The 23,261-nt window shown below is 48.2% G+C and overlaps 2 protein-coding genes across 2 annotated transcripts; one reads left to right on the top strand and one right to left on the bottom strand.

The window, feature by feature from the left end:
• The first annotated feature begins 51 nt into the window (after nucleotides 1-51).
• Nucleotides 52-4,616, top strand: Cops9 (COP9 signalosome subunit 9). The gene is made up of 3 exons (XM_021632076.2): nucleotides 52-199; nucleotides 2,108-2,180; nucleotides 4,375-4,616. The coding sequence occupies exons 1-3, from the start codon at nucleotides 137-139 to the stop codon at nucleotides 4,410-4,412; spliced, it is 174 nt and encodes a 57-aa protein (XP_021487751.1). The 5' UTR covers nucleotides 52-136; the 3' UTR covers nucleotides 4,413-4,616.
• A 10,490-nt stretch (nucleotides 4,617-15,106) lies between these two features.
• LOC110545751 (olfactory receptor 9S13) lies at nucleotides 15,107-16,078 on the bottom strand. Its single transcript, XM_021632081.2, has one exon. It carries the CDS (start codon nucleotides 16,076-16,078, stop codon nucleotides 15,107-15,109), a length of 972 nt encoding a protein of 323 aa, XP_021487756.1.
• Nucleotides 16,079-23,261: the final 7,183 nt, after the last annotated feature.

Raw genomic sequence — 23,261 nt, 5'->3', positions numbered from 1 at the left:
GAGACAGCTCAGGTACCCAGCAACCAGGCTGGCGGGGAGCCACCGACGCGCGGTCCTCCGGCGTCTAGACCTGCCCGGAGGAACACCGGAAGTAGACCGGACTGGTCGGAAGTGAGCGCAAAGCCACAGTTTCGAGATGAAGCCGGCCGTGGATGAGATGTTTCCCGAGGGCGCGGGGCCCTACGTGGACCTGGATGAGGTGGGGCGGCGGTAGCGTGGATCGGGACGTGTGGGTGGGAGCACAGCCCCCAAACAAGCGCGGAGTCCAAGCCCTCGAGGGATTCACAAGTTAGCAGAGGCTGGGGAAGCGGGAGCTAGCGTTGACAGTGGCGGGGCTGGAGATTCTTACGAGAACTGCTGCGAGGAAGTAGGGTTTCCTCGCAGACAGTTATCTGACTGGGGCTCCTGATGAATCTTCCGGTGCTCAGGAGTGACAGCCAGCTCCTGTAGGTCAGAGCTTCCCCTTCTCAAAGCTCAGCGAGTAAGGAGATGCTCGAATGCAGCCCCTTGTCCCAACAGAGGGCAGGTGTGGCCAGAAGAGGCCGATTGCAAACCCTAAGCAAGGGTGGGTGGGTACCCTACAGAAATATTCATGGGGGTTTTGTTAGGCTCCAAAGAGGAGCTTCCCCGGAGCCAAATGGTGAGAGATGTAATCTGTTGTCATCGGGCTATAAATGAAGAGAGCCGTGGGAACAGAGCTCTGCAAGAGTGATGCTCTCTGGCCCAGTGCAGGAAGGGAATGCCGTGTAGTTTGTCTTAGTTAGGGTTTCTGTCGCTTCAACGAAACACCATGACCAAAAAACAGGTTGGGGAGGAAAGGGTTTATTTGCCTTACACTTCCAGATCACCATTGGAGGAAGTCAAGTAGAACTGGAACATGCGGGCTGATGCAGAGGCCATGGAGGGTGCCTCCCCAGGGCTTGCTCAGTCTGCTTTTTTATAGAACCCAGGACCACCAGCCCAGGGATGGCTTCACCCACAATGAGCTAGACCCTCCCCTATAGATCACTAACTGAGAAAATGCCTTACAGCTGGATCTCACGGAGGCATTTCCTCAGCTGAGGCTCCTTCCTTTTTGATGACCCTAGCTTGTGTCAAATTGACACACAAAAGCAGCCAGTATTTAGTTGAACACAAGGGGCAGGATCAGGTAGGGCCACATCATGAAGCCTGCAGAATGAATGTGTGGGCTCTGTGAGCCGCTGCTGAGGCGATTGCCTGCAACCTCCACACCTTAGTGCCATAGCAGGTGGTGTGAGGGCATCACAGTAAGGAGAGACAGGCTGACTTCCTGTGGGTGTTGGTCCTGTGAAGGGTTTGGAGCTCCGGTTTGTAGGGAGACAGAGAAATAGAAACAGGAAGAGTGAAGACTTGAAGAGGTTCTGAGTGAGGTAGGGAAGGTGGGAGGAGCTGGGCTAGGATTTCAGAGCAGCATGGCTTACTGTGGTGATGGGGCTGGGGAGGCAGAGTCCAGAGAGCATTCTCGAAAGGGAATACAGGTGGTTCTCAGCTATTTGACAACCAGAGGAAGGTTGAACCAACAGCCTGGGATTAAGTGGGGCCGGGGCAGAAAGGGGCCTGGACCAGCTGTCCATTGTGCTACCACCACAGGCCTCTGCTTTCTCCATCCCAGGTGATTAAACTTCCAAGAGCATCATATCTCACGGATTGGGTGTGGCCTGGTTTTACCACCACCACACAGTGGTTGCCCTGGAGGATCCTCCCAAGAGCAGCATCCCTGACCTTGGTGCTGGGATGGTCAGCTTCCCAGGGGGAATGCTGCATTCTCAGAACGGGGAGGGAGTAGAGCAGAAATCAAGCTGTGTCCTCTGGCATTGTGAGGGGATTGAAGACTCCAGCAGAAGAGTGCCACAAGGCAATGCCAAGGAAAACTCAAGCAACATGGGACCTTGAGAGACCTTTAAAATAATTTGCTTGACTTCCCCATTCACACTACTTTCTTTGTCTGGAAAATTCTGGCTCCAACTTGAGCATTCTTCCTGTCACTCAGTGTTTGTTCCAGGGAGGTGGGATGGGTATGGTAATGAATCTACCACCTGCTTCTGGAAAACAAACACATGGATTAACCTTACCTTTGATTCTCCAGGCTGGAGGCAGCACTGGGCTCTTGATGGACTTGGCAGCCAATGAAAAGGCAGTTCATGCAGACTTTTTTAATGGTGAGTATGGCAGGATTGGGTGCCAGGCTTGATCTGAGTTTCCTCTGCAGTGGGCCGCTTTGTGCTGTGGGTAATTTGGATCATGGAACATTGTAGCTCAGACCTTGTGCCCGGCTCAGTGCCATACAGTATGGAGTGATCACCCTGGCAGTTAGCTCTGGCTGTCAGCCCTGTCTGAGGGGAAAAACAGGAAATGAATCTCTGCCTAGTTGAATTTGAGCACTGGCATGGATAGCATGTGCAGTGGACACATTGATTATGGTCTGTCGCAGACCTAGGCGTAGAGAGCTGTTTGCCTCTGTGTTCTCTTTACTCTTTCCTGATGGCAGGCTCTTTCCCTGTCACACCTGTTTGCCCACCTGGCCTCTCATGGCCTCTGCTGCCTTTGCAGAGTAACAGCTGTGCTCTGCTTTGGCTCACACTGAATGATGTCAGGACTTCTGTCTCATAGCTAAGAGTGTTCTTGGCTAGACTGTTTACCAATAGAAGCTGATGGCACAATCTCCAGGCATGTGACAGGGCATGTTGGGTACCTCTTGTTCTTTTCATTTCTGAAGGCCCTGCTCCTACTCTTTAACCCTTACATTGGGTTCAGATGGTAAGTGGAAATTCAGGATAAGCCCCCTCAGACGGTAGTAGTATTTTTCTCCCCTTTCACCCACCTAGACTGTGGTGCATGACTCTCCAGTGACTAATCATGCCATGTTGATTTCTAACTTACTAGGGGCCCCTGAAGTTCCGGGCCCAGATGGGTGTTGGTGCTCATTGGCATGTGGCTGATGCATGTGTGGGAAGCCATCTGTCAGACGGGCGTATTCCTGCCTGGGGACCCTGCTTCTCCCAGCTGGTGTCAGTGAGGTGGGGGTGTAACACTGTAGCCTTTGAAGTCATTTCTCCAAATTCTGTTCCAGGGATAGAAGGTGCAGGGCTGCTGAGTGCTTCCCAGCTCGGCCTGTGGCACCTCGGGAGGCACCTGGCTGTGCAGGGCGCTACCCGGGGGGCTGGTACTGTTGAAGTAGCCTCAGTCCTTCCCTTTCATCTGCGTCAGCTCATCCTGTGGGACCGATGTGCGCTGTGTTCATTCACGGCCATTTCATAGGCAGCATTGGCCTGGCCTGTACTGTCAGCACACACCTCTCTCCCACTGAGCCATGTTGGACAGGGGATGGACGTGCAGGCTCCCTGTCTCCACTCCTGCCTGCTCACTGCCCGAGTTCAGGAGAGTGCGTGCTGTCTACCGTCAGTGCCAAACCCAGTGCTTAGGAGCCATTTGTTGTGAGAGGCCCATGAGATTGCCTAGGCTTCCACCAAGGCCTTTCAGCTCCAAGAGATGGAGTCTGGAGCTCTTGTCTGAGGTGTTGGGTCGGACACTTTCTTCCCTTACTGTGGTTTGTAGTAGCAGAAGATCTAGACAAGGCTGCAGACAGCAGGCAAGGGCCCTGACAGGCTGGGCAGTGTGACATCTGGAGCACTGTCATAGAGAGGCTTCCCTGGGTGAGGGGAATGGCGTCAGGAGAGCAATCACCCTTGATTTCACACAGGGTCAGGAGGCAGCTACAGTGGAACAGCCTTCTGCCCTGTGGATGACACCTTTGCACACAAAGGTCTGGAGGGAGGGAGGCGTCTTTCCACTCAACTTTGACCACAGGGGAGATGGACCCCACACATATGGGTGGGCGTAGCTCCTTGCCTGTCCTGAAAGTGTGGGAACTCGGAAGGTGTGTGAGCAGAAGAATGGGTGGGCTGTGGGCACCGATGGCCTGTTCGAATGCTGACTGAAAAACGGTGCTACAACAGGCTGTAGCTGTGTCTGGACCCTGGCTTGCCCAGGCTTTCTAAGGGAGTCATCTCGGGTTCAGTCCTGCTGCTTTTCTCTTCACACTCCCACTCTCCTGGCACAGGTATGGCCAGGTGTCCTCGTGCTCATTGTGGTCGCTGAGTTGCCAAGTGGCTGTCCATGTGTCCACAGCGCCCCATGTGATTTATAAGAAAGTGCCTTCTAGGGTAAAATGTGATTAAGAATGCACTGTGAACAGGCCAGCTGGATAAAGTTGAGTCTGTCTCGGGAGCCCTTCACCAGGCTGCACTGTTCACCACTATTTCCGCCTTTTGGGCTATCATATTCATTTGAAGTAGTTTCCTCACTTGCTTTTCCTGTACCCACTAACGTGTTAATTTTTATTTGCTTCCCTAGATTTCGAAGATCTCTTTGATGACGATGATGTCCAGTGAGGCCGTCCACTCACATATGCCCCACATTGCGACACTCCTCGAATGTCTCAGGACAGGGTCAGTTGACTGTAGAGACCTTGCGAAGATCACTAGAAATCAGGACTTGGTCAGCCAAGGGAGGGGCACTGTCTGAAGCAGCTGGATGCTGATGTCTCTGAGAATACCAGCCCTTTGTCCTTGTTTAAATTAAAAAAGAGCACTAGAGCATGCCGGGTACTTTTCATTCCTGTGGGTTTTGGATGAATGTTGCAGTCCCCTCTCCCCGGTGTATGTGAACACAGGCATAAGCCCACAGACCCATGCTGCTTTCAGTGTGCAGTGACTTGGGAGGTTCTGTCCGGGTCAGCCGTGGGCTGTTCAGGCCTGTGCAGATGTTTGCCAGAGCACTTTGAAGACCCGACTAAAGGTGCCTGTGCCCTGTGGATGGATAAACAGTGCACACTACATTGGGTGAGCATTTTTCTCCAGCCTCCTTATGAGAGCTGCTGCTGTTGGAAGACGCCAGGTGGAAAGAATTAGGGTAGTGGCTTTGAAGGAGGCGCCTTCTCCAAGGGACATGCATGGGCTTCTTCTCAAAGGAGGGTGCAGAGTCTGTAGGAGACAGACTTACTAGCCAAAGTCAAAAATGGCTGAGACAGTTAGGATTTTTGATCCCTCTCACAGCAAAGGCTGTTCTGTTTCCTTACTGATAGGCTAGGATGCCAGTATCTGAGGTGTCGTCTGGCTTTGGGATCCCCAGTCAGGTGGGAAAGACCTGACGTGAAGGAAAGTCAGCTGTGCAGCAACGCCTCACTGTGAAAGAGCCTTGTAAGGACACGGTGTGGCCCAGAGACTAGAGCTGGGAACCCCATTGCTGTATCAGGAGGACGAGCTGCACACCTGTGTGTGCCCTGTGGCGTCCATCTGTCCCTTCACAGAACCCTTGCAGCTCCTTCAGTACCAGGGAGGAGAGGGAGTGCCCTCACCTCTGACCTGTCAGAGTCAACTCCAGGTGAAAGTAACTTTAGCTTATGTCCTGCCTGCTGGCTTCTTCTCTTTCCAGTAACACACTATCAAGGAGGTTATGCCTCTGGGGATCACTAGGGGACATTTCTGATTGTCCTGCCTTCTGTCGAGTCACAGCTAAACAACAGTGGCCATGCTTCTGCTGTGAGAGAGGGACGTGCCAGCATTCTATGAGAGGACCTTTTCTAACCCAGGCAGGGAGCAGTGGTCACCCCACATAGTGACAGCCTTTTTTTTTTTTTTTTTTCATTTTTGAGAATGTTTTCTGCTAACCAACAGTTTTGTTCAGCCCCTGGCTCTGAAGGGAGGGTGCTAGGGAAGTCCTGTGGCCTTTGAAACAGAAGTGGAGAGGAACTTGTTCGGTGGCTCAGGCTGCTTGTAAGGGCTTTGGAGGAGGTGCTTCCTTCCTGATTGCATGTTTCTTCCTGGGTTGGGTGAAAGCACCTGTCTCCCTGTGGTCTTCGAATCAGGATTTCCGCCAGCCATGTGAGTGGAAAGACCAACACGTTAACAAGATACAGAAAGTACCAGGGAGGGAAGACAAGCCTCAGTTTGGTTTTGGGTTTTGTTTTTGTTGTTGTTGTTGTTTTGTTGGTTAGCTTTTGTTTGTTCTGTTTTTGAGGCAGGGTTTCTCTGTGTGCCTAGCTGTCCTGGAACTTGCTGTGTAGACAAGGCTGGCCTCAAATTCAGAGATCCACCTCCTGAGCAGTGGGCCTAAAGCTGCGTGCCACCACATCCAGCAAGCATCCGCATTTGTGGCAAACCAAGCTGAGCTGCTCTACCAACATAAGCCATGCTTTTAGAAAAAGGGTCTCTACTGGTTTTAGAAATTTGGCTTCTGTGATTACTGCTGGGAGCCAAGAGAAGATGCTGAAAAAAAACTCAAAAAAGCCCTTTGTCCTCCAGGGGCTAATGCTGGGCATTCAGGAGCTGTGCTGTCCTTTATCCACCATGACCCACAGGCGCCAGGCCTCAGCCAAGGTCAGCTGAGCTTCATGCTTTATCCACACTCCTTCCCAGGGAGCAGGATCAGGTCCCATGAGGCGTGGGCCCTGTGTCAGGTGCATCCAGCCCTGGGCCACCTGTTGTAGGTTTTTTGGGCTACACCCTAGGCTCTGTATGAATAGTGGTTACTTGATGAACCAGATACAGTTATAATGGCTGCATGGCCACTTTGAGGAGAGTCAGTGCTCTGTGCTGTCACCCCAAGCAAGGGCAGCAGCAGGGAAGTCCTGCAACAGTCACTGTATTTGAGGGAGGATGACCCTGTCCCCATGTCCCCAGCATCAGCTGACCATCTGACACATGGTAGGTTCTCAACACATGTCTGCTCAATGGAACCAAACAGTGGCATCCCCGAGATTTTCAGGGATGAGGGATGCCCTGTGGATCCCCGGGATTTGCAAACCACATTCCAGGTCCTAAGCAGGAGAGAGATGCCGAGCCTTATCTCAGCAAAAGCTCTGATTTCATCTGTGGAAGCTCTGCTTAGGTCACCTCCCAAAGGCTCTGCCTCCTCATACATCTTGGGTGGGTGTGGGTGGAGCACATCAGTGTGAGTGGAGTGGGGGTGGAGCACAATGGCAGACAGCACACCTTGGAATTGGAGAGTGTGCAGACGGGAGCCGGAGCTGCACAGCCTGACACCACCCTAAACGGGACAAGGAACCCAAACACACGTGAAGTGTGCTGCCTGGTCCAGGGTAGGTGTGTGAGGGGATGGGGCAGGAGGAAGAGGGAAAGACCTGTTAACAGGATCCTGAAGCTCAGTGCCCCTGTCAAAGCCTGACTGCCTCAGTGGTCTGAAGCTGGCCTGTTCCCTGAGCCATAGGCAGCAATACCATCTTCCTTGTGGCTACAAGGGGAGTCGGGAGATTTCTCAGGTAACATCCAGCAGCCTCTTGCCAAGTGCTGTGCAATAGCAGTTGCTTTTAGCACACTTCCGTTTATGGGTTTCAAGAACTCTGTGTTCACCCTTGCTCCCCTGTCAACTCCTGAACCCTGTGGAATTCCTGTCCTTTCTCCCTGACTTGAGTTTGGCCCAGGCTGTCCAGGATTCTGAAGTGCCAGGCACCAGGCTATGTTCTTTCCTCAGAGGCCCTCAGCAAGGTCAGATGATGGTTGGAAGCAGGACAGAGCCAACGTGCAATATTCCCTAGAAAAGTAGTCTTAGAATGGCACTGAAAAGTGTAAAAAGGAGTTTACAGAACAGCCTGTGTATATGGCAAGTGCTTAAAAACAGCTGGTAAAATGTCAGTCAAGCTAACAAGATGTAAACTTAAGAAGATGAGACCCCCATCCACTGTTGATGGTGAGAGGGGAAACAGGAAGATGATGGCATGAGTCCACACCCAGCACCCGAACACTGGAAGCTCAGAGGGGAGAAAGGGACATGGATACTCTGATGGCAAGTCACTCTAGTCCAGCGGTTCCACCCTCCTAATGCTGCGAACCCTTAACACTGGTTATGGTGTTATGGTGAACCCAACCATAAAATTATTTTTGCTGCTACTTCATAACTATAATTTTGCTACTGCTAAGAATCATAATGTAAATGTCTGATACACAGGATGTCTGCTACATGACCCCCCTCAAAGGGGTCGTGACCCACAATTTTCCTATCACAGGTGGCTGAATTATCTGGATAAAATCAGTAAGGAAAGCCAACTTAGAGCGACACACCCGAGAGGCATGCACAGGGCATCCCCGGGCAACAGCAGTGGACACATCCCTCCTCCCCGCGCTGAGAGAAGTGTCTTCTGTTGGTCTGTGTGGACGCCGAGTAGCAACAGGGGACCCCAAAGGTGTATGTGCCGTTGACACAGCAGTGCGGTGAAGGGCCATTTCTTCCAGAGTGTTTACATAACAGGATTGTGGGACCAAAATGAACGTTCAGTAGCTGGGGAGGTGATCTGTGGCCACCCCACAGCACCCTGTACCCAATGAACAGTGAGCTGGACCTCTCCCCTTACCAGAGGGCCTCCCCAGGGCCTATGGGTGGGGAAGTGAGATACAGACGGAAATACATTAAATGACATTTTTACACGTGCAAAAAACCCACATTGTAAATGTATCTGCCTTTTTGGGCGAGTACATGTGGTGTACACGTGTACAAAACTCCTCACCTGTACTTGTGAGTGCATGGGCTGTGACCGCAGTACCTCCATGCATGATTATATGTTCCCCAAAGGATGCTTTCAGCCCTACAAGGAAGCATGTGCAAATCCAATGTGCCCGGTGTAAGGGAGCTCAGAGAGCAGGGACAGATGCAGGCCCCACCTGGGATGGAGCTATTGCAGGGGCCCCATGAAAGTAGGAGAGAGGAGCCTTAGGAGAAGGTGCTTAGCCCAGAGGGAGGGAGAGGGATGGAAAGCCAAGGTGGGGAGCCACATGGGGTGTGCCTAGGAGAGGTTGGCACCTGGATGCCTTTCTTCCTAGGCCCAGGCTGGGGTTTTACTCCATTTTTTTTTCACTTCTATTTATAGCTGAAACAAAAAAAGGTAGGTTGACCATCAGGAACAAGTCTGTTAACTGTATCCTTCGAAAGAGTGGGTGACTTCATGGCTCGGCACTCACTGGAACTTGAGTTACTTTTGAGCAGGCACATTTGCTCTGCAAGCATGCATGTCCGTTTTCCTAGCCAATTGTGTCTGGATGATCTGGCTATTGCCCTGGAAGGGATTCACAGAGGATTTCCTCGGAAAAGCAGGTGTAGGAGACTCTTCTGGAGCCTTCCCTGTACTCATTATCTGCTCTGGCCATATTGTGACACTGTAGACATGAATTTCTAAACAGCAGGTCCACTGATTAGAACTTGCTATGTGCAGGACCTGTGATATTTGTTGTGGTCACTAGTCTTTGGTTGGGTGTTTTGTTTTGCTTAGTTTTTCTCTTGTCTATTCTAACTTCAGATTTTATTTTGCTGACATGTAATTTATGCTGTTTATGGAAACCTTGTGTCCCCAGCTGTGCCCAGTGCAGTTGCATAAGTGTTGGAGAAGCCTGAGAGCTCTTGCTAAGGCAGGAAAACTGCAAGACCCACCGTGAAAGAAACATTTGGGGCAATTATATATTTACTTATTTAGCATCTTACTGATGCTCACAGTTCCAAAAGATGTCATTCATTGCAAGCCAGTGTTGACCCTACCTTGAGAACATTCTGAGGAAGGGCACCGTGGGCTCACTTTGTAGATGGGCAAGCCGGAGCTCACAAGATGGCACCCAGCCTAGTGCTGAGGGAGCAGCAGAGTAGGCTTTAATTTTGGCTGCAGCATCCTCTCTGGAAGACACAGGGTCTGCTCTCAGCGACCGGGGGCAGGGTGTCTGCACTGAGGCCATGACTGCAATACAGAGCTCACGACACTGACGTTCTGCCCAGCTGTGCACTCGAGGAAACTGTCAAGCTAAGACTGTTCACAGTCCACATATCTGACCTGCTTGTTAAGAACAGTTTGTCTATGTCAGGAACTGTAAATCAAGAGTAAGCATGTCCAAGCTAATGAAAACATGGCAAAAGATGTTTTGTGTATAGCTCATTTATATTTATAACTTCATCTAAATGGCCAGGGAGCTCCTAAGTTGTGCCCAGACCCGTCAGCCATCAGCTAAATGCAAACTGAATTGACACTGAAGGTCTAGTCCACATTGATTTCAACAACCTAAGAGTAAATTTAAAAGATGGCACCATTATCAAGATGATGGAGGCACCCTTGAGCATCATGGCTGGTAGGAATTTCATACGACTTAACCACGTTGAGAAAACTCAGATGCTTAAATTATGTAGTCTACAGAACACTTTTACCCAAATTCCACTTTTAGGTATTTTCTCAAGAGAAATGAAGAATATATGCCCCACAGAGACGTTCCCAGGGTGTTCAGCTGCAAATAAGGTGACTTAGCCCAGGATGACCCTGGAACCACAAGCACCAGCTTCTGCGTTGTGGAGCCACACAGTTTTATCTGTTTATACTGGGCTGGACAAGTGCATGGGGACAGGAGTCATGGTTCAGGATGGCTTACTCCTTACAGATAGACAAAGACAACAAAACAAATAAAATCAACTCTAAGTATATAGATGCCAACATGAAAGTGTGAGCAAAGAAAACATAGAGTATAAAAAGCATTCCTTGAGATCCAATAGAAACAAGATGTAGAAACACTCAAGATGTCAGAATTCAGTAACCTTGGAGGAAAAGATGAGAAAGTGAGTTCAAGGAATTAGATTGACTCAAACAAACAAAAAACCCAACAGCCTAGTATTGATCTGAAAGCTGTAAAGTTAGAGAAAGGTTATCAAGTTCTATAACCAATAAAGGGCTTATATTCAGAATGTAAAGAGTTTTGACAATAAATATAAAAAAGAAAAGCAATACAGTAGGAAGGTGGACATGCCGCTCATACCCCCCCACCACCACACACACACACTCCCCAGTATAAACAGAAAAAACTGTGTGGCTCCGGTATCTGAATGTCTACAGATCTGTGAAAAGCTGTTTAAACTCACGGACTGTGAGAGAAAGGACAGTTAGCATCGTGATTTGCCCACTGTGCACTGGACTGGATGGAGCTTATTGAGCAGACAAGAGAGTGTGCTTGTTCACAGTGGCACATAACACAAAACTATTCACTGGACAAAAACTGCTTCACAATTTCAAAGAGCTGTTTGGAATGATTCAAAGACAAACAATGCCCAACAGGAATTTGCTGCAGGAATCTGTTTCATACACACACACACACACACACACACAGGAAAAGAATGTAGAATTGGGGTATTAGTGAGATGGCAAACTACCATAAGTTGTCACTGTGTGACTCAGTGAAAGAAGAAAAATACATGCTGGATTCTAAGAAGAGGTAAAAGATCAGGGTTGGTAACAGAAGGGGTGATGGACAAGCTGAACAGTGTGAAGAAATAAGGCAGATATACACAGAGAAGAAAGGTAAGCAGAGCACAGTTCAGCCTGGAGGCTTCCTGGAGGATGAGGGAAAGCAGTGGCCTTGGCAAAGAGACTGGCAGTTCTACCCATGTGGCAGGCATAAAGACCTTGAACAGTCAAAGTCATGCTAAGCAGAGAGCAGTGCTGGACCCAACACAGTTCCTGATATCAAAATACACAACAAGCCACAGTAACAAACTCAGTGTGATGCTGGCACAAAAACAGACAGATGAACCAACGGAACAGAATACAGGACCCAGAAATAAATCCCATCAGCTACACCACCCGATCTTTAACAAAGAAGTCCACACATATATTTATCTAAAGACAGCCTCTTCGACAAATGGTACCAGAAAAAACTGGACACCCACACATAGAAGGACAAAATCATGATATGTCCCATATGGTATCTAAATCAAGTAAAAATGAATCAACAATATTAATGTAAGAAACTTCAAAACCACTAGAAAAGAGACTGGGGAGATGCTTCAAGATGAAGGCATGGACTAAAAGAACTTCAATAGCAAAGGAAATAACCCCAATAATTGATAAATGGGATTTGATGAAATTAAAAAGCCCTTGCACAGCCAAACAATCAGCAGAGTGAAGAGATCACTAAAGAATGAAAGAAAATTTTGTGTCAACGTGAACATCCTATAGAGGATTAATATCTAGAGTCTATAAAAACTCCAAAAATCCATCTACTCAATAAGCACACAAATAGAGCAGACAGTTTTAATATAATTTTTTATTTATTACAGTTTATTCACTTTGTATCCCAGCTGTGGCCCCTACCTTATCTCTCCCAACCCCACCCTCCCTCCCTCCTCATCTCCCCCCCCCATGCCCCTTTCCCAGTCCACTGATAGTGGAGGACCTCCTCCCCTTCCACCTGACCCTAGCCTATCAGGTCTAATGAGGACTGTCTTTCATAGTCTTCCTCTGTGGCTTGGTTAGGCTGCTCCCACCTTAGGGGGAGGTGATCAAAGAGCAAGCCACTGAGTTCATGTCAGAGACTGCCCCTGTTCCCCTTACTAGGGAGCCCATTTGGAGACTGAGCTACCACGGGCTACCTCTGTGCAGGGGGTCTAGGTTATCTCCACAAATGGTCCTTTGTTGGAGTATCAGTCTCAGAAAAGATCCCTAGGCCCAGATTTTTTGGTTCTGTTGGTCTCCTTGTGGAGCTCCAGAACCTTCCAGGTATTTCTACCTCCCCCTTCTTTCATAAGATTTCCTACACTCTACCCAAAGCTTGGCTATGAGTCTCAGAATCTGTTTTGATACACTGTTTTGATACACATTTCAGAGGCCCTTTGTGGTAGGTTCCTGTCATGTTCTCTGTTTTCTTCCTCATTTGATGTCCATCTCATTTGCCTTTCTGAATGAGGATTGAGCATCTTACCCAAGGTCCTCCTTCTTGCTTGGCTTCTTTGGGTATACACATTTTAGTATGTTTATCTTCTATTATATGTCTAATATCCACTTATAAGTGAATATATACCGTGTGTGTCTTTCTGCATCTGGGATATCTCACTCAGGATGATCTTTTCAAGTTCCCACCACTTGCCTGCAAATTTCATGAAGTCTTTGTTTTTAATTGCTGAGCAGTATTCCATTGTGTAAATGTAACACAATTTCTGTATCCATTCTGTAGTTGAGGGACATCTGGGTTGTTTCCAGATTCTGGCTATTGCCAATAAAGCTGCTACAAGCATGGTTGAGCAAATGTCCTTTTGTACTTGAGCATATTTTGGATATATACCTAGGAGTGGAATAGCTGGATCTTGAGATAGCACTATTCCTAATTATCTGAGAAAGCACCAGATTGATTTCCAAAATGGTTGTACAATTTTACATTCCCACCAGCAATGGAGGAGGGTTCTCCTTTTCCAATCCTCTCCAGCATGTGTACTCTCAACAAATGACAGGTCAACAAAACAGAAATTAAACAAAGAAACAATGACTCTAACAGATGTCATGAATCAAATGGGCCAAGCCTGTTTTTTTATGCTTATCAAAATTAAAAAAGACATAAAGCTAAACAATTCAAAATTGACAAATGGAAGCAAACTAAATAAATGTTCGTGTCAGAGAATTAATGAAGCTATGATGTTAATACCATATCAGATGATCTCCAGAGCTTACAAAGGTTCAACTTTCTCCAACAGTTACACTTTCCATATTTAGTACAGTATTGAGACACTCAGCATTCCACTAAAAAGTAGGCTTTGTGTTAAGTTAGGTAGTTTTGATCAGTTTATAAGGTAGACATTGATGAGCTAAATATTTGCCAAGTCAGAGCTATTAGATGCAGTTTCAATGTATGACATTTAAAACTTGTGATGGTTTTATCAGGATGCATAGTTTTGTTAAACCAAGAAATATCTGTGATGGAGTCAATATAATAAAATAATCTTGTACAGGAAAAAAAAACAGTATGGTGTTGTATATGCCATCACATGCATTGGCCTTAGAAAGGTATGATTGAGCCACAAAAGCCAGTTGCAGAGGAAGAAGGGTGCAAGCTTCTATTCACAGCTAGCTATGTGACATGGAAGTGTGCAAAACGAGTCCGTGTTAGATTCAGAATGAGAGTTAACCTTGCCAGGCAATGTTGGGAAGTGTGTGAGGACTGTATGATTCTTTCTCTTGGCCTAGCTGTATTGACCTTGCCAAGCTGCAGATATGATCCATGTGTATTCTTCTATACTGTCACGTCTATATTTATTTATATTTGTACATATCGCTATGTATGTATACTGTGTACAAATGTGTTTACATATGAAATGAAGGCCTCCACTTCCTCACACAATACTTTGAGAAGCTTGGTCCTCTGTGGATTTGTCTCTCAGAGTTGGGTTGGAGCAGGAACCTGATGAAGGTCTAGGATGAGTGGAAACACCCAGCCACCCACAGACTTCTAACTAGGATCCTTTTTCATGTTTGTTTTCATTGTGTGTGTATATGTGTGTCTGCATGGGGGTATGTTTACATGCATTCAGGAGCCCAAGGAGGTCAGAGGGCAGACATCCTGTCAGCACCCACGTGACAACTCAGTTGTGAGCCAACTGACATTGGTGGTGGACTCAGGTCCTCTGGGAGAACTTGCACTCCTCACCACTGAGCTCTTTCTTAAAAGAGGTATCATTTGTTAGTTATAAGACTGCCCTGTCCAAACTACTTCTTCCTGACAGCAGCTTCACTCTGCCAGAGAGCCTTGGCCATTGACTTAACTATTGTGTTAAAAGATCTCTTGGCAGTGGTGTGGAATCTGCTCTGAAAAGTAACAGAAGAGGACAGAGGCAGTTTTGAGTCAACTGTCACAAATGGCCACCTGAGCCAGGCATGGTGTTGGGGGGTGAATTGGATATAAAAATTTGCTTACTGACAAACTTGATCAAGACACAAAGAGTGCATAGCATTTCCTCTATAGAGGGAGGCCAGCACATGGCCCAGAGAAGCTGAGAAGCAGTGGATGGAAGAGCCTGGCCAGCTTTGACTTGGGGATAGCTGAAGCCACTGGAGCCCTCACTCCTTTCAGTCTTTAGGGTTCTACAGACAGAGTAAACTTTTCTAGTTATTGTAGCTCATACTAGGTCAATGTTGTATACATGAAATAGTTTAAAAGAAAACAAAGTATCAATGGGTGAATGAATTCACACATACTCACTTCCATTGTGAAGACCGGAAGGACAGTTTTTCACTGCTCAGTTATCCACACAGAACCCTTTCCTTTAACCTCAGGACAGCTCCTCACTGCCCACCATCCCTCACAAGGCTGTGTCTCTGCCCCAGCCTCCACAGAGCATCCTTCACATCCTTGTTGCGCAGACTGTAGATGAGGGGGTTGAGCATGGGGATGACCAGGGTATAGAAGATGGAGACCACTTTGCCCTGCTCCATGGATGCCACAGCTCCTGGCTGTGCATACATGACAAACAGAGTCCCGTAAAACAAGGACACAGCTGTCAGGTGAGAGCCACAGGTGGAGAAGAGCTTGTGCCGCCCTGACCCTGAGCGCATCCTGAGGATGGTCACAGCGATGTAGCCATAGGAGACCAGGACAGCTAAGGTGGTGCTTACAATGATGAAGCCACAGAGGCCGAACAGAAAGAGCTCATTGAGAGCTGTGCTGGCACAGGCCAGCTGGAGCAATGGGGGCACGTCACAGTAGAAGTGGTCAATATGGTTCGAGCTGCAGAAGGGCAGCTGGAATGTGAGGCTGGTCTGCACGATGGAGTTCAGGCAGCCCGCACAAAAGGTACCCAGAACCAGTCGGGTACAGGTCATAGGACCCATGGTCACATGGTACCTCAGGGGACTACAGATGGCCATGAAACGGTCATAGGCCATCACAGCTAAGAGGAAAGTCTCAGTGGTAGCCAACAAGGAGAAAAAGAAGAACTGAGTGGCACAAGCCTCAAAGCTGATGACTTTGGAGGAGGAGAGGAAGTTGGTCAGGGCATTAGGGGCGATGACAGAGGAGTAGCAGAGGTCAACAAAGGACAGGTTCTTGAGGAAGAAGTACATGGGGGAGTGCAGGCGGGCATCCAGGGTGATGACCACAATCATGGTGAGGTTTCCCAGGACGGTCACCACATACAGGACCAGGAAGACAGCAAAGAGCAGGGCCTGGGTCTCTGTGCTTCCCCCAAACCCCACCAGCACAAACAAATGCAAGGATACTGCTGTGAGGCTTCCATTTCTGTGGACTGGTGTGGCCATGGGTGGGGAGAGATGCAGGAAGGAAGATGGAGGCAGAGGGGAGGGGGCGCAGATCTCACTGGTGTAGGCGGGTGGGCCGCAGGCTGCAGGGACCTTTTGCTGACATTCTGTCCACTGTGCAGAAGTTCACCAGCTGCTCTGATCTCCTTCCAGATGAGCTGCCATGGCCTGAAAGGGGACATTTCCTCTAGTTTATTTAATTTGTGCCAAGCTTTCCCTGAGAATGGGCCTGAGCTGTGCTCTACAGGTTTAAAGAGGCATCTAGATCCCAGTGATTCCCAGGTTACAAACAGCCTTTCAGCATCCCGGCACTGCATCTGAGTTGCTTTCTCTGCTCTGTGGAGAAGGATGCTAGCAGTGCCTGTGGCACGCATGGCTACGAGACCACACTTCCCGGGCTTCACCTTACTAAAGAAGGTTTACAAGGTCCGCCTGCCCTTCAAGCCTTATGCTGGTTGACTTTCCATTTGTATGCTGAGCCCTCCTTCCATGGAAGCTGTACGACTTTATGGCTTTGCAGTGTGCTGACCAGATCTCCGTAGCTCTGGCTCCAGCTTGATCCAGAGTGACAGTCAGACTCTGTTTGACTGACTGTGATGAGTTCCTGCTAATGTCTAGGTGTTGGAGACTGTGGTGAGGGTATAGTACCACGAACTGAGGATCCAGGTCTGGGACTCAGACATGTTTGGGAAACGGATCTGGCATCCAAGTACATCTCACTGGCAGCTCTTCTCTTTGCTCCCCCTCAGCTCTGGCGGCTTATAAGATTTTATTCTTTACCACTGACAACTAGACAGAACTGGTCCCTTCCCAGTGTCCTCAGGCCGTTCATGATCACTTTCTCTTATTCATGGTGATCACAGTACTGACAACACAGGAGTGTCCTCTGTGAGGCTGGCTGTCACTTTTCTGTCAGTTCCTAGAAGGGATGCAGGAGGCTGCATTGCTGAGGAGCTGGGCTAGGGAGAGGCCTGCATCTCCTCCATTGTCCTGGGACGGCTCAGGTGGCTCAGAGACCTGGACTGGATGAACCCGGTGATGTACCCACTACTCTGCTCCATGGTCCAGGGAATGGGTGGGCTGGAGGAACCTATTTGAGACAACCTTGCACAGTGGAACTGACTACCCTGCCACCAGGTCAAAGGTGTAAGGATATTAAACTCAGATTCTCAGAGATTCTTACAGTCCCTCCACCCGCAACAACTGGTAGATCACATTTCCCTTCAAAGTAAGTGTGAGCTGCCAAGGAGTGCCAATGTCAGGGCCTCCCCTTGCTTTCTGCTGGAGCAAGGACAAGCCTGACCTCTCAGCTTGCCAAGCTGATCCTTGGAATCAATGGAAATGGTGGCTGTCCAAGGGCTGAGGACGCTTCCCCTGTGACAGGCTGACTCTGCGAAGGTACAGCTTCTGTTTCTCTTGGCCCTGGCCTCCTGATCCAGCAGCACCACTGTCTCCTGTGGTTAGATGCAGCCTATGTCTAGAGAATTGAACAAGGGTGGAGTCCCCCATCCCCAAATGGTACACTCTTGACCTGTGCAAAAGCCAGGGATGACCAGGACAAGGTGTCAGCTCACTCAGGCAGCCCCTGAGTGCATACTGCTCTCACTCTGTCTTTCCACTCTCTACCTATACGCTAAGTCTCCTACTCCCCACAGGTGGGATGCTGGACTTACCTCTCCTCGAGGAGGGTCGGGGCTACTCCAAGGTCACACAGCCATCATCCGTGTTTCCAGCTGTACTGCTGAGCCTGGTCTCTCTTGAACATCTGTTGCTCCTGTCTCTTTTTCAGCTATGGCTTTCTGGGCAGTGAGGTAGAGTAAGCATGGGCACAGGGCCCCTGTGAGAGTTTAGGTGTGTAGGTTCTGGCTATACTAGATGCAGCTCTTCTGAAGAGGGATGGAGGTTTTGGCTCCTCTCTTGTCCCCATTAGCTGGGCAGTGTGAGGAGGTGCCTGCCCTCAGGGTCACCCTGCTTGAGACAATTCTCTGTGCCTGGTAGAGCAGGGACTTGTAGCCTCCAGAGGCTAATTAGGGAGGTGCTGGCTCTGGCAGCTGGGATTCTAATTCCCTGGGCTTTAGAGCTACAGCCTGCCTGTGCCACTCTCTGCCTCTGTTGTGGATTTTCTGACCCATGGGAAAGAACCATAGACTCAATCCAATTGTAATTAAAAGAGATTTATTGATTAGCTGCTAGCAGGATGAAATATTTCTGAGCCAAACTTGAGAGTGTCATAAGAAGGGGTTGAAAGAAGGATTTGTAAAGGGAAAATCCACAAGAAGGCCTTTAGTATCCTTGAAAGCAAGCAAAAATTTGTCTTTTCTGCCAAGGTAAGTGGCTCAAAAACAGTCTTTGGGTATCTACAAAAGTTACATAACCCCTTCCCCCAAACCAGTTAGTCACATTCTAAGAAGTGGGTGGGTGGGGTCACTGAGTCAGGGTTACTGGGAACATACCTTCCAGGGACTGGAGTCAGGGACAAATGGCTAGTGGATACCAAGATGGATGGCAAACATAAAATGGAATTTCTTTAGATATTATGCCTCATTGCTACTCTCTGTGGTGGGTTGGCAGGAAGCCTGCAGTCCTCAGCAGAAGTAACTCAGAGGGACCCCACAATCAGCATACCTCAACAGAGCAGTCATACCCCTGGGTAGGGATGATAAGCCCCCATGGCATCGCCCTTGCTGCTGCCGATCCCTGTGGCCATGCTGATGTGAGGAGGATGTGTGGAGAGCCTGGCCTGGCCTGGGTCTTCCCACTCCTTCCGAGACATTACTTGGCTCCCCTCAGCACTATAGGAGTCTAGGTAGATGACTTCAATTCTCTTTCTTCTTTCGTTGTTTTAACCACATGAGTAAAATTCTTTCATGGGGAAGAGGTTGAAAGTTTAACTCTGCTTTCTGAACATCATTTCTATGTGACCACATCTTGACCTGGAATGGACCTCGTGTATTTTTGCTAACAATTCTCCAAAGCAAGTTGTATATATCTGGGAGTACAACACAGCTAGATACATGTCTGTCCAACCTTCTGGTCAGGGCTGTGGTTCCAAACAGAACTTCCTACAAGGATATGCAATTTTCTTTCTCCTATGGACCCATCAGCCCACTAGGCCACAGACTGAAAAATCTGTGAGTTCGTCCCTGGATCATACAGTTTTAACTCTAGTTCAGCTAATGAAGATCCTCTTTGAGCCCAGGCTGTGGTGGCCACCTTGAAAGTCATCCTAGATCCAAGTGGCCAGGGGTTTCTGTCAGGCCACAGCCCACGTTTGCTCACTCTGCTTGCTTCTGGGTTGGGATCTGCTTAACCACTTATATCGTATCTATGTATTACAAGCCGTCCACACCTCTGAGTTTTGTCCTGGGTGGTTTGGTTTTGTTTTGTCATGGTCAACTTGACAAGTTAGAGATAAGGAAACTTGAGATAAGGAAACCTCAACTGAGAAAATGCTTCCTCCAGATTGTCCTGTGGGCTTTTTCTCTTGACTGATGACAAGTGGAATAGCCTATTCCACCGAGGGCAGTGCCATCTGGGCAGATGGTCCCGAGTCTGTAAGGAAGCAGGTTGAGCAAGTTACAGAGAGCAAACCAGTAAAGCAGTATTCCTCCATGGCGGTTGCCTCAGCTTTCGGCCCCCAGGCTCTTGCCTGGAGTTCCTGCTGTGGCTTCTCTCAATAGCCTGTGACTCAGGATGTGTAAACCAAATAGACCCTTTTCTCCCCAAGTTGCCTTTGGGAATGATCTTTATCACAGCAATAGAAAGCAAGATAAGACACCCCTGCCAAGGTTGGCGATGATCAGTGTTTGATCACAGCAACAGAACAAACTAAGGCAACATTGTAAGCAGATTTATTTTATATTCAGTTTTCTAACATTTTAGCATCTTGCAACATTATTTTTTAATTTGGCCAAAAATGAAACAAATGAATGCATGACCCATATCCGACTCCAACTCTCATTTCACAGGCCTATGGCCCTACAGAGATGAGGTCGCAGAGAGAGAAATGAGTTTTGAGGAAGAACAGCTAATGGGCTGGTTGAAGAGCAATTTAGGTTGGAAGGGAAAGAATGGAGAGCATCCGACACCGAAATGTGCCAGTGTGAGCCGCAGGAGTGCCCGAAGTTCCCCTTGGAAGGCAGAGCAGAGGAACCAGCCTGAGCTACACAAGAGGCTTCCCCTTCACAGGAAAAAAAAAATTAGGAGAGACATTCTGCCAGCTACGGTTATGGTAATTTAGAATATGCACACATTCAGAATGGCAAAGTGAGCTCTGTGTTCCACTCATTCATCTTCAATAGGAATCAGCTCAGTCAGCTTGGGGTCTTTCCTTGCCCAGCACCCAGAGCCTTGCAGTATTTCAAAACAAGTTGCAAACATCCTATAATTTCTTCCACATGTATTTTCTACACATCTTTAAAATGCAAGGCATTTATTTTTAGAAACGTGCCCAGTAGCATTTCCATTCCCTAGTGAAAAATAATTCCCTAATGTCATCAAGTATCCATCATCATCCACACATGCCCCAGCCCCATTGTATAATGTGATTTTTGTTTAGCCATTCAAATAAGCTAAAAAAAAGTTCTCTCAGATCCCTGATGCCTTCTACATATGCAGGTTCCTCCTGTCCCTTTGTTTTATTGCTAGTGTTTATGAAGAAGCAGAGGATGCTGCTTGCTTTCATTTTGAAAACAGGTGTGTAGAATTTCCCGTGGATCGAGCTTGATGGAGTCATTCCGTGAGTGCTCTGGGAGGCTCCTCCACTCTGCATGTCTCTCGCCAGTTGAGTCTGGAGCTTGACTGGACTCCTGTTGTTACCATCACCATCTGGGCATCGCTGACCTGACTGCATGGTTGGGAGTTGGCAGCATGGGGCTCTTCTCTCAGAAGAAATGTACCTAGCTTTCCTCTCCTGTGTGGAAACAGCCACTGCCCAGGTGCATCAATTCAGTGAGGCTTCCAAAATGGTGACAACTTTAGTGCTTCTGTGACATTAACATTTGCTGTGCAGGTGGCCCAAAGACAACCCAGAAACCACCTCTGGGTTGTCTTTGGGCCTTAGAAAAGAATATACATTTAATCTCGGCCACGATGTCTTCATATGTTCAGTTATATGGGAAATGTCTGAGAAATTTTGGCTCCATCTATCTCTTTATTTTATTTTATATTTTATTAATTACACTTTATTCATTTTGTATCCCCCCATAAGCCCTTCCCTCCTCCCCTCCCGATCCCACCCTCCCTGCCCTTTCTGCATGCATGCCACTCCCCAAGTCCACTGATAGGGGAGGTTCTCCTCTCCTTTCTGATCTTAGTCTATCAGTTCACATCAGAAGTGGCTGCATTGTCCTCTACTGTGGCCTGGTAAGGCTGCTCCCCCCTTAGGGGGAGGTGATCAAAGAGCAGGCCAATCAGATTATGTCAGAGGCAGTCCCTCTTCCCATTACTATGTAACCCACTTGGGCACTGAACTGCCATGGGCTACATCTGTGCAGGGGTTCTAGGTTATCTCCATGAATAGTCCTTGGTTGGAGGATGAGTCTCTGGGAAGTTCCCTGTGTTCAAATTTTCTTGTTTTGTTGCTCTCCTTGTGGAGACCCTGTCCTCTCCAGCTCTTGCTATTTCCCACTTCTTACATAAAATTCCATTCACTCTGCCCAACAGTTGACCATCAGGCTCAGCATCTGCTTTGATAGTCTGCAGGGCAGAGCCTTTCAGAGGCCCTCTGTGGTAGGTTCCTAGTTTGTTTCCTGTTTTCTTCTTCTGGCTTTCAGAAGCCCTCTGTAGAAGGTTCCTAGGTTGTTTCCTGTTTTCTTCTTCTGATGTCCATCTATCTCTTAGAGACTATTTCAAAATGGCAAGTTTGTTCATTAGCACCCTCTAGTGGTCACTACTTTCTGTGTCAGCAAGAACTCAAGAGCAGGTCTTGATTTTACTCTATCGTGGTTGTGCCTTTACTTGTGCTGAAAGTGTCTCTTCTTTGCCTATTGGGACTCACTTTACTTGGTTTTATAATAAACAAAATAGAATGATGTGGGTTAATGTGTGTGGGTTGATGCAAAGGATCAGGCTATGCATGGTGGCCTATACCTGTGATCCCAGAACTGCAGGGGAAGATGGGCTGCATCCCGAGGGTCACGTGCCTGAAGTCAGCGTGACCTACTAGTGAGACCCTGTCTCAGAAGCAAACACAAACCAACAAAAGCCCAGCAGTGACCCAGAGTTTTGTTAACTGGGATGTAAGAGCCAAATCAGTACAGAAGAGAGAAAACTTTCCTGTGAATATTTAGAAAGTATGAAAGTAAAATGCCTGAAATTGTTAACCCATAAAAACTCTGATATAACTATTTAAATGGAGATTAAGAAAAGATGTTAACATACAAAGATGAAACTGTTTGATCAAGCTGAACAGGTGAAAAACTATTTTGTCTATATTAAAGAATGGCTTAAAACATACAGAGAGGATGGCTGAAGATATCACGTGGTTTGGTTGTGGCCGTAGAGAAATCGAGCCAGAACAGAGCTGGAAGCCTCGTTCCCGCTACCAGGACATACAGTGGCAAAGAGCGTTGCCCAGGCTGCTCGAGGAGAACTGTCGTCCATAGTTTTACTCAGTAGTGAGCACCACAAGCTTACTGATCTACCGGGGAGATGAGCCCAACGGTGCGATGGTGGCATGGATGCTATTGAGAAACCAACCACATTCTGATTGGATCTGTGGCCCATTCTACAGAAGGGAATTCACATCGGAGACTGTAAACCTACCCAAACCCACCTCATACCAGCCCTACGAAGAGAATCACAGAGGCAGAGATTCAACATGCGCTGGCCATGCTGTGCATGAAGGCAGCATTCCACAAGACCCCATCTCCTGGATCTTATGTTATGCCAGGTTCACGGGACCCTCAGAGACCACCAGGAGACGACTCGATGCAATTGCAAGAGAGCTTTATTACGAGAGCGATCGAACTCGGGACCCAAGTCTCACCGGCGCAGCAGTAGAGAAGTGGGACCTCAAGCTCTGAATGAACAGGATTTTTAAAGGGAAAGTCTGTGAGCAGGGAGTTTCCATGGCAGCAAGCAGGGGGGCACAAGCCTTGGCATTACAGAATTGGGTGAAGTTTAGCAGGGTGGGGTGACCTTTTCTGAGGCACATAATCACAATGGCTAAGGCATATAATCA

This window comes from Meriones unguiculatus, chromosome 15 (genome assembly GCF_030254825.1).
Source record: "Meriones unguiculatus strain TT.TT164.6M chromosome 15, Bangor_MerUng_6.1, whole genome shotgun sequence".
Taxonomy (NCBI): domain Eukaryota; kingdom Metazoa; phylum Chordata; class Mammalia; order Rodentia; family Muridae; genus Meriones; species Meriones unguiculatus.
The sequence above is the reverse complement of the archived record's forward strand: the minus strand, read 5'-3'. Positions and strand labels throughout refer to the sequence as shown.

Coding starts and splice junctions, on each gene's coding strand:
- Cops9 (XM_021632076.2), top strand. CDS start 137: ATGAAGCCGGCCGTGGATGAGATGTTTCCCGAGGGCGCGGGGCCCTAC. Junction 200..2,107: donor CCTACGTGGACCTGGATGAG/GTGGGGCGGCGG, acceptor TTGATTCTCCAG/GCTGGAGGCAGCACTGGGCT. Junction 2,181..4,374: donor TCATGCAGACTTTTTTAATG/GTGAGTATGGCA, acceptor TTGCTTCCCTAG/ATTTCGAAGATCTCTTTGAT.
- LOC110545751 (XM_021632081.2), bottom strand. CDS start 16,078: ATGGCCACACCAGTCCACAGAAATGGAAGCCTCACAGCAGTATCCTTG.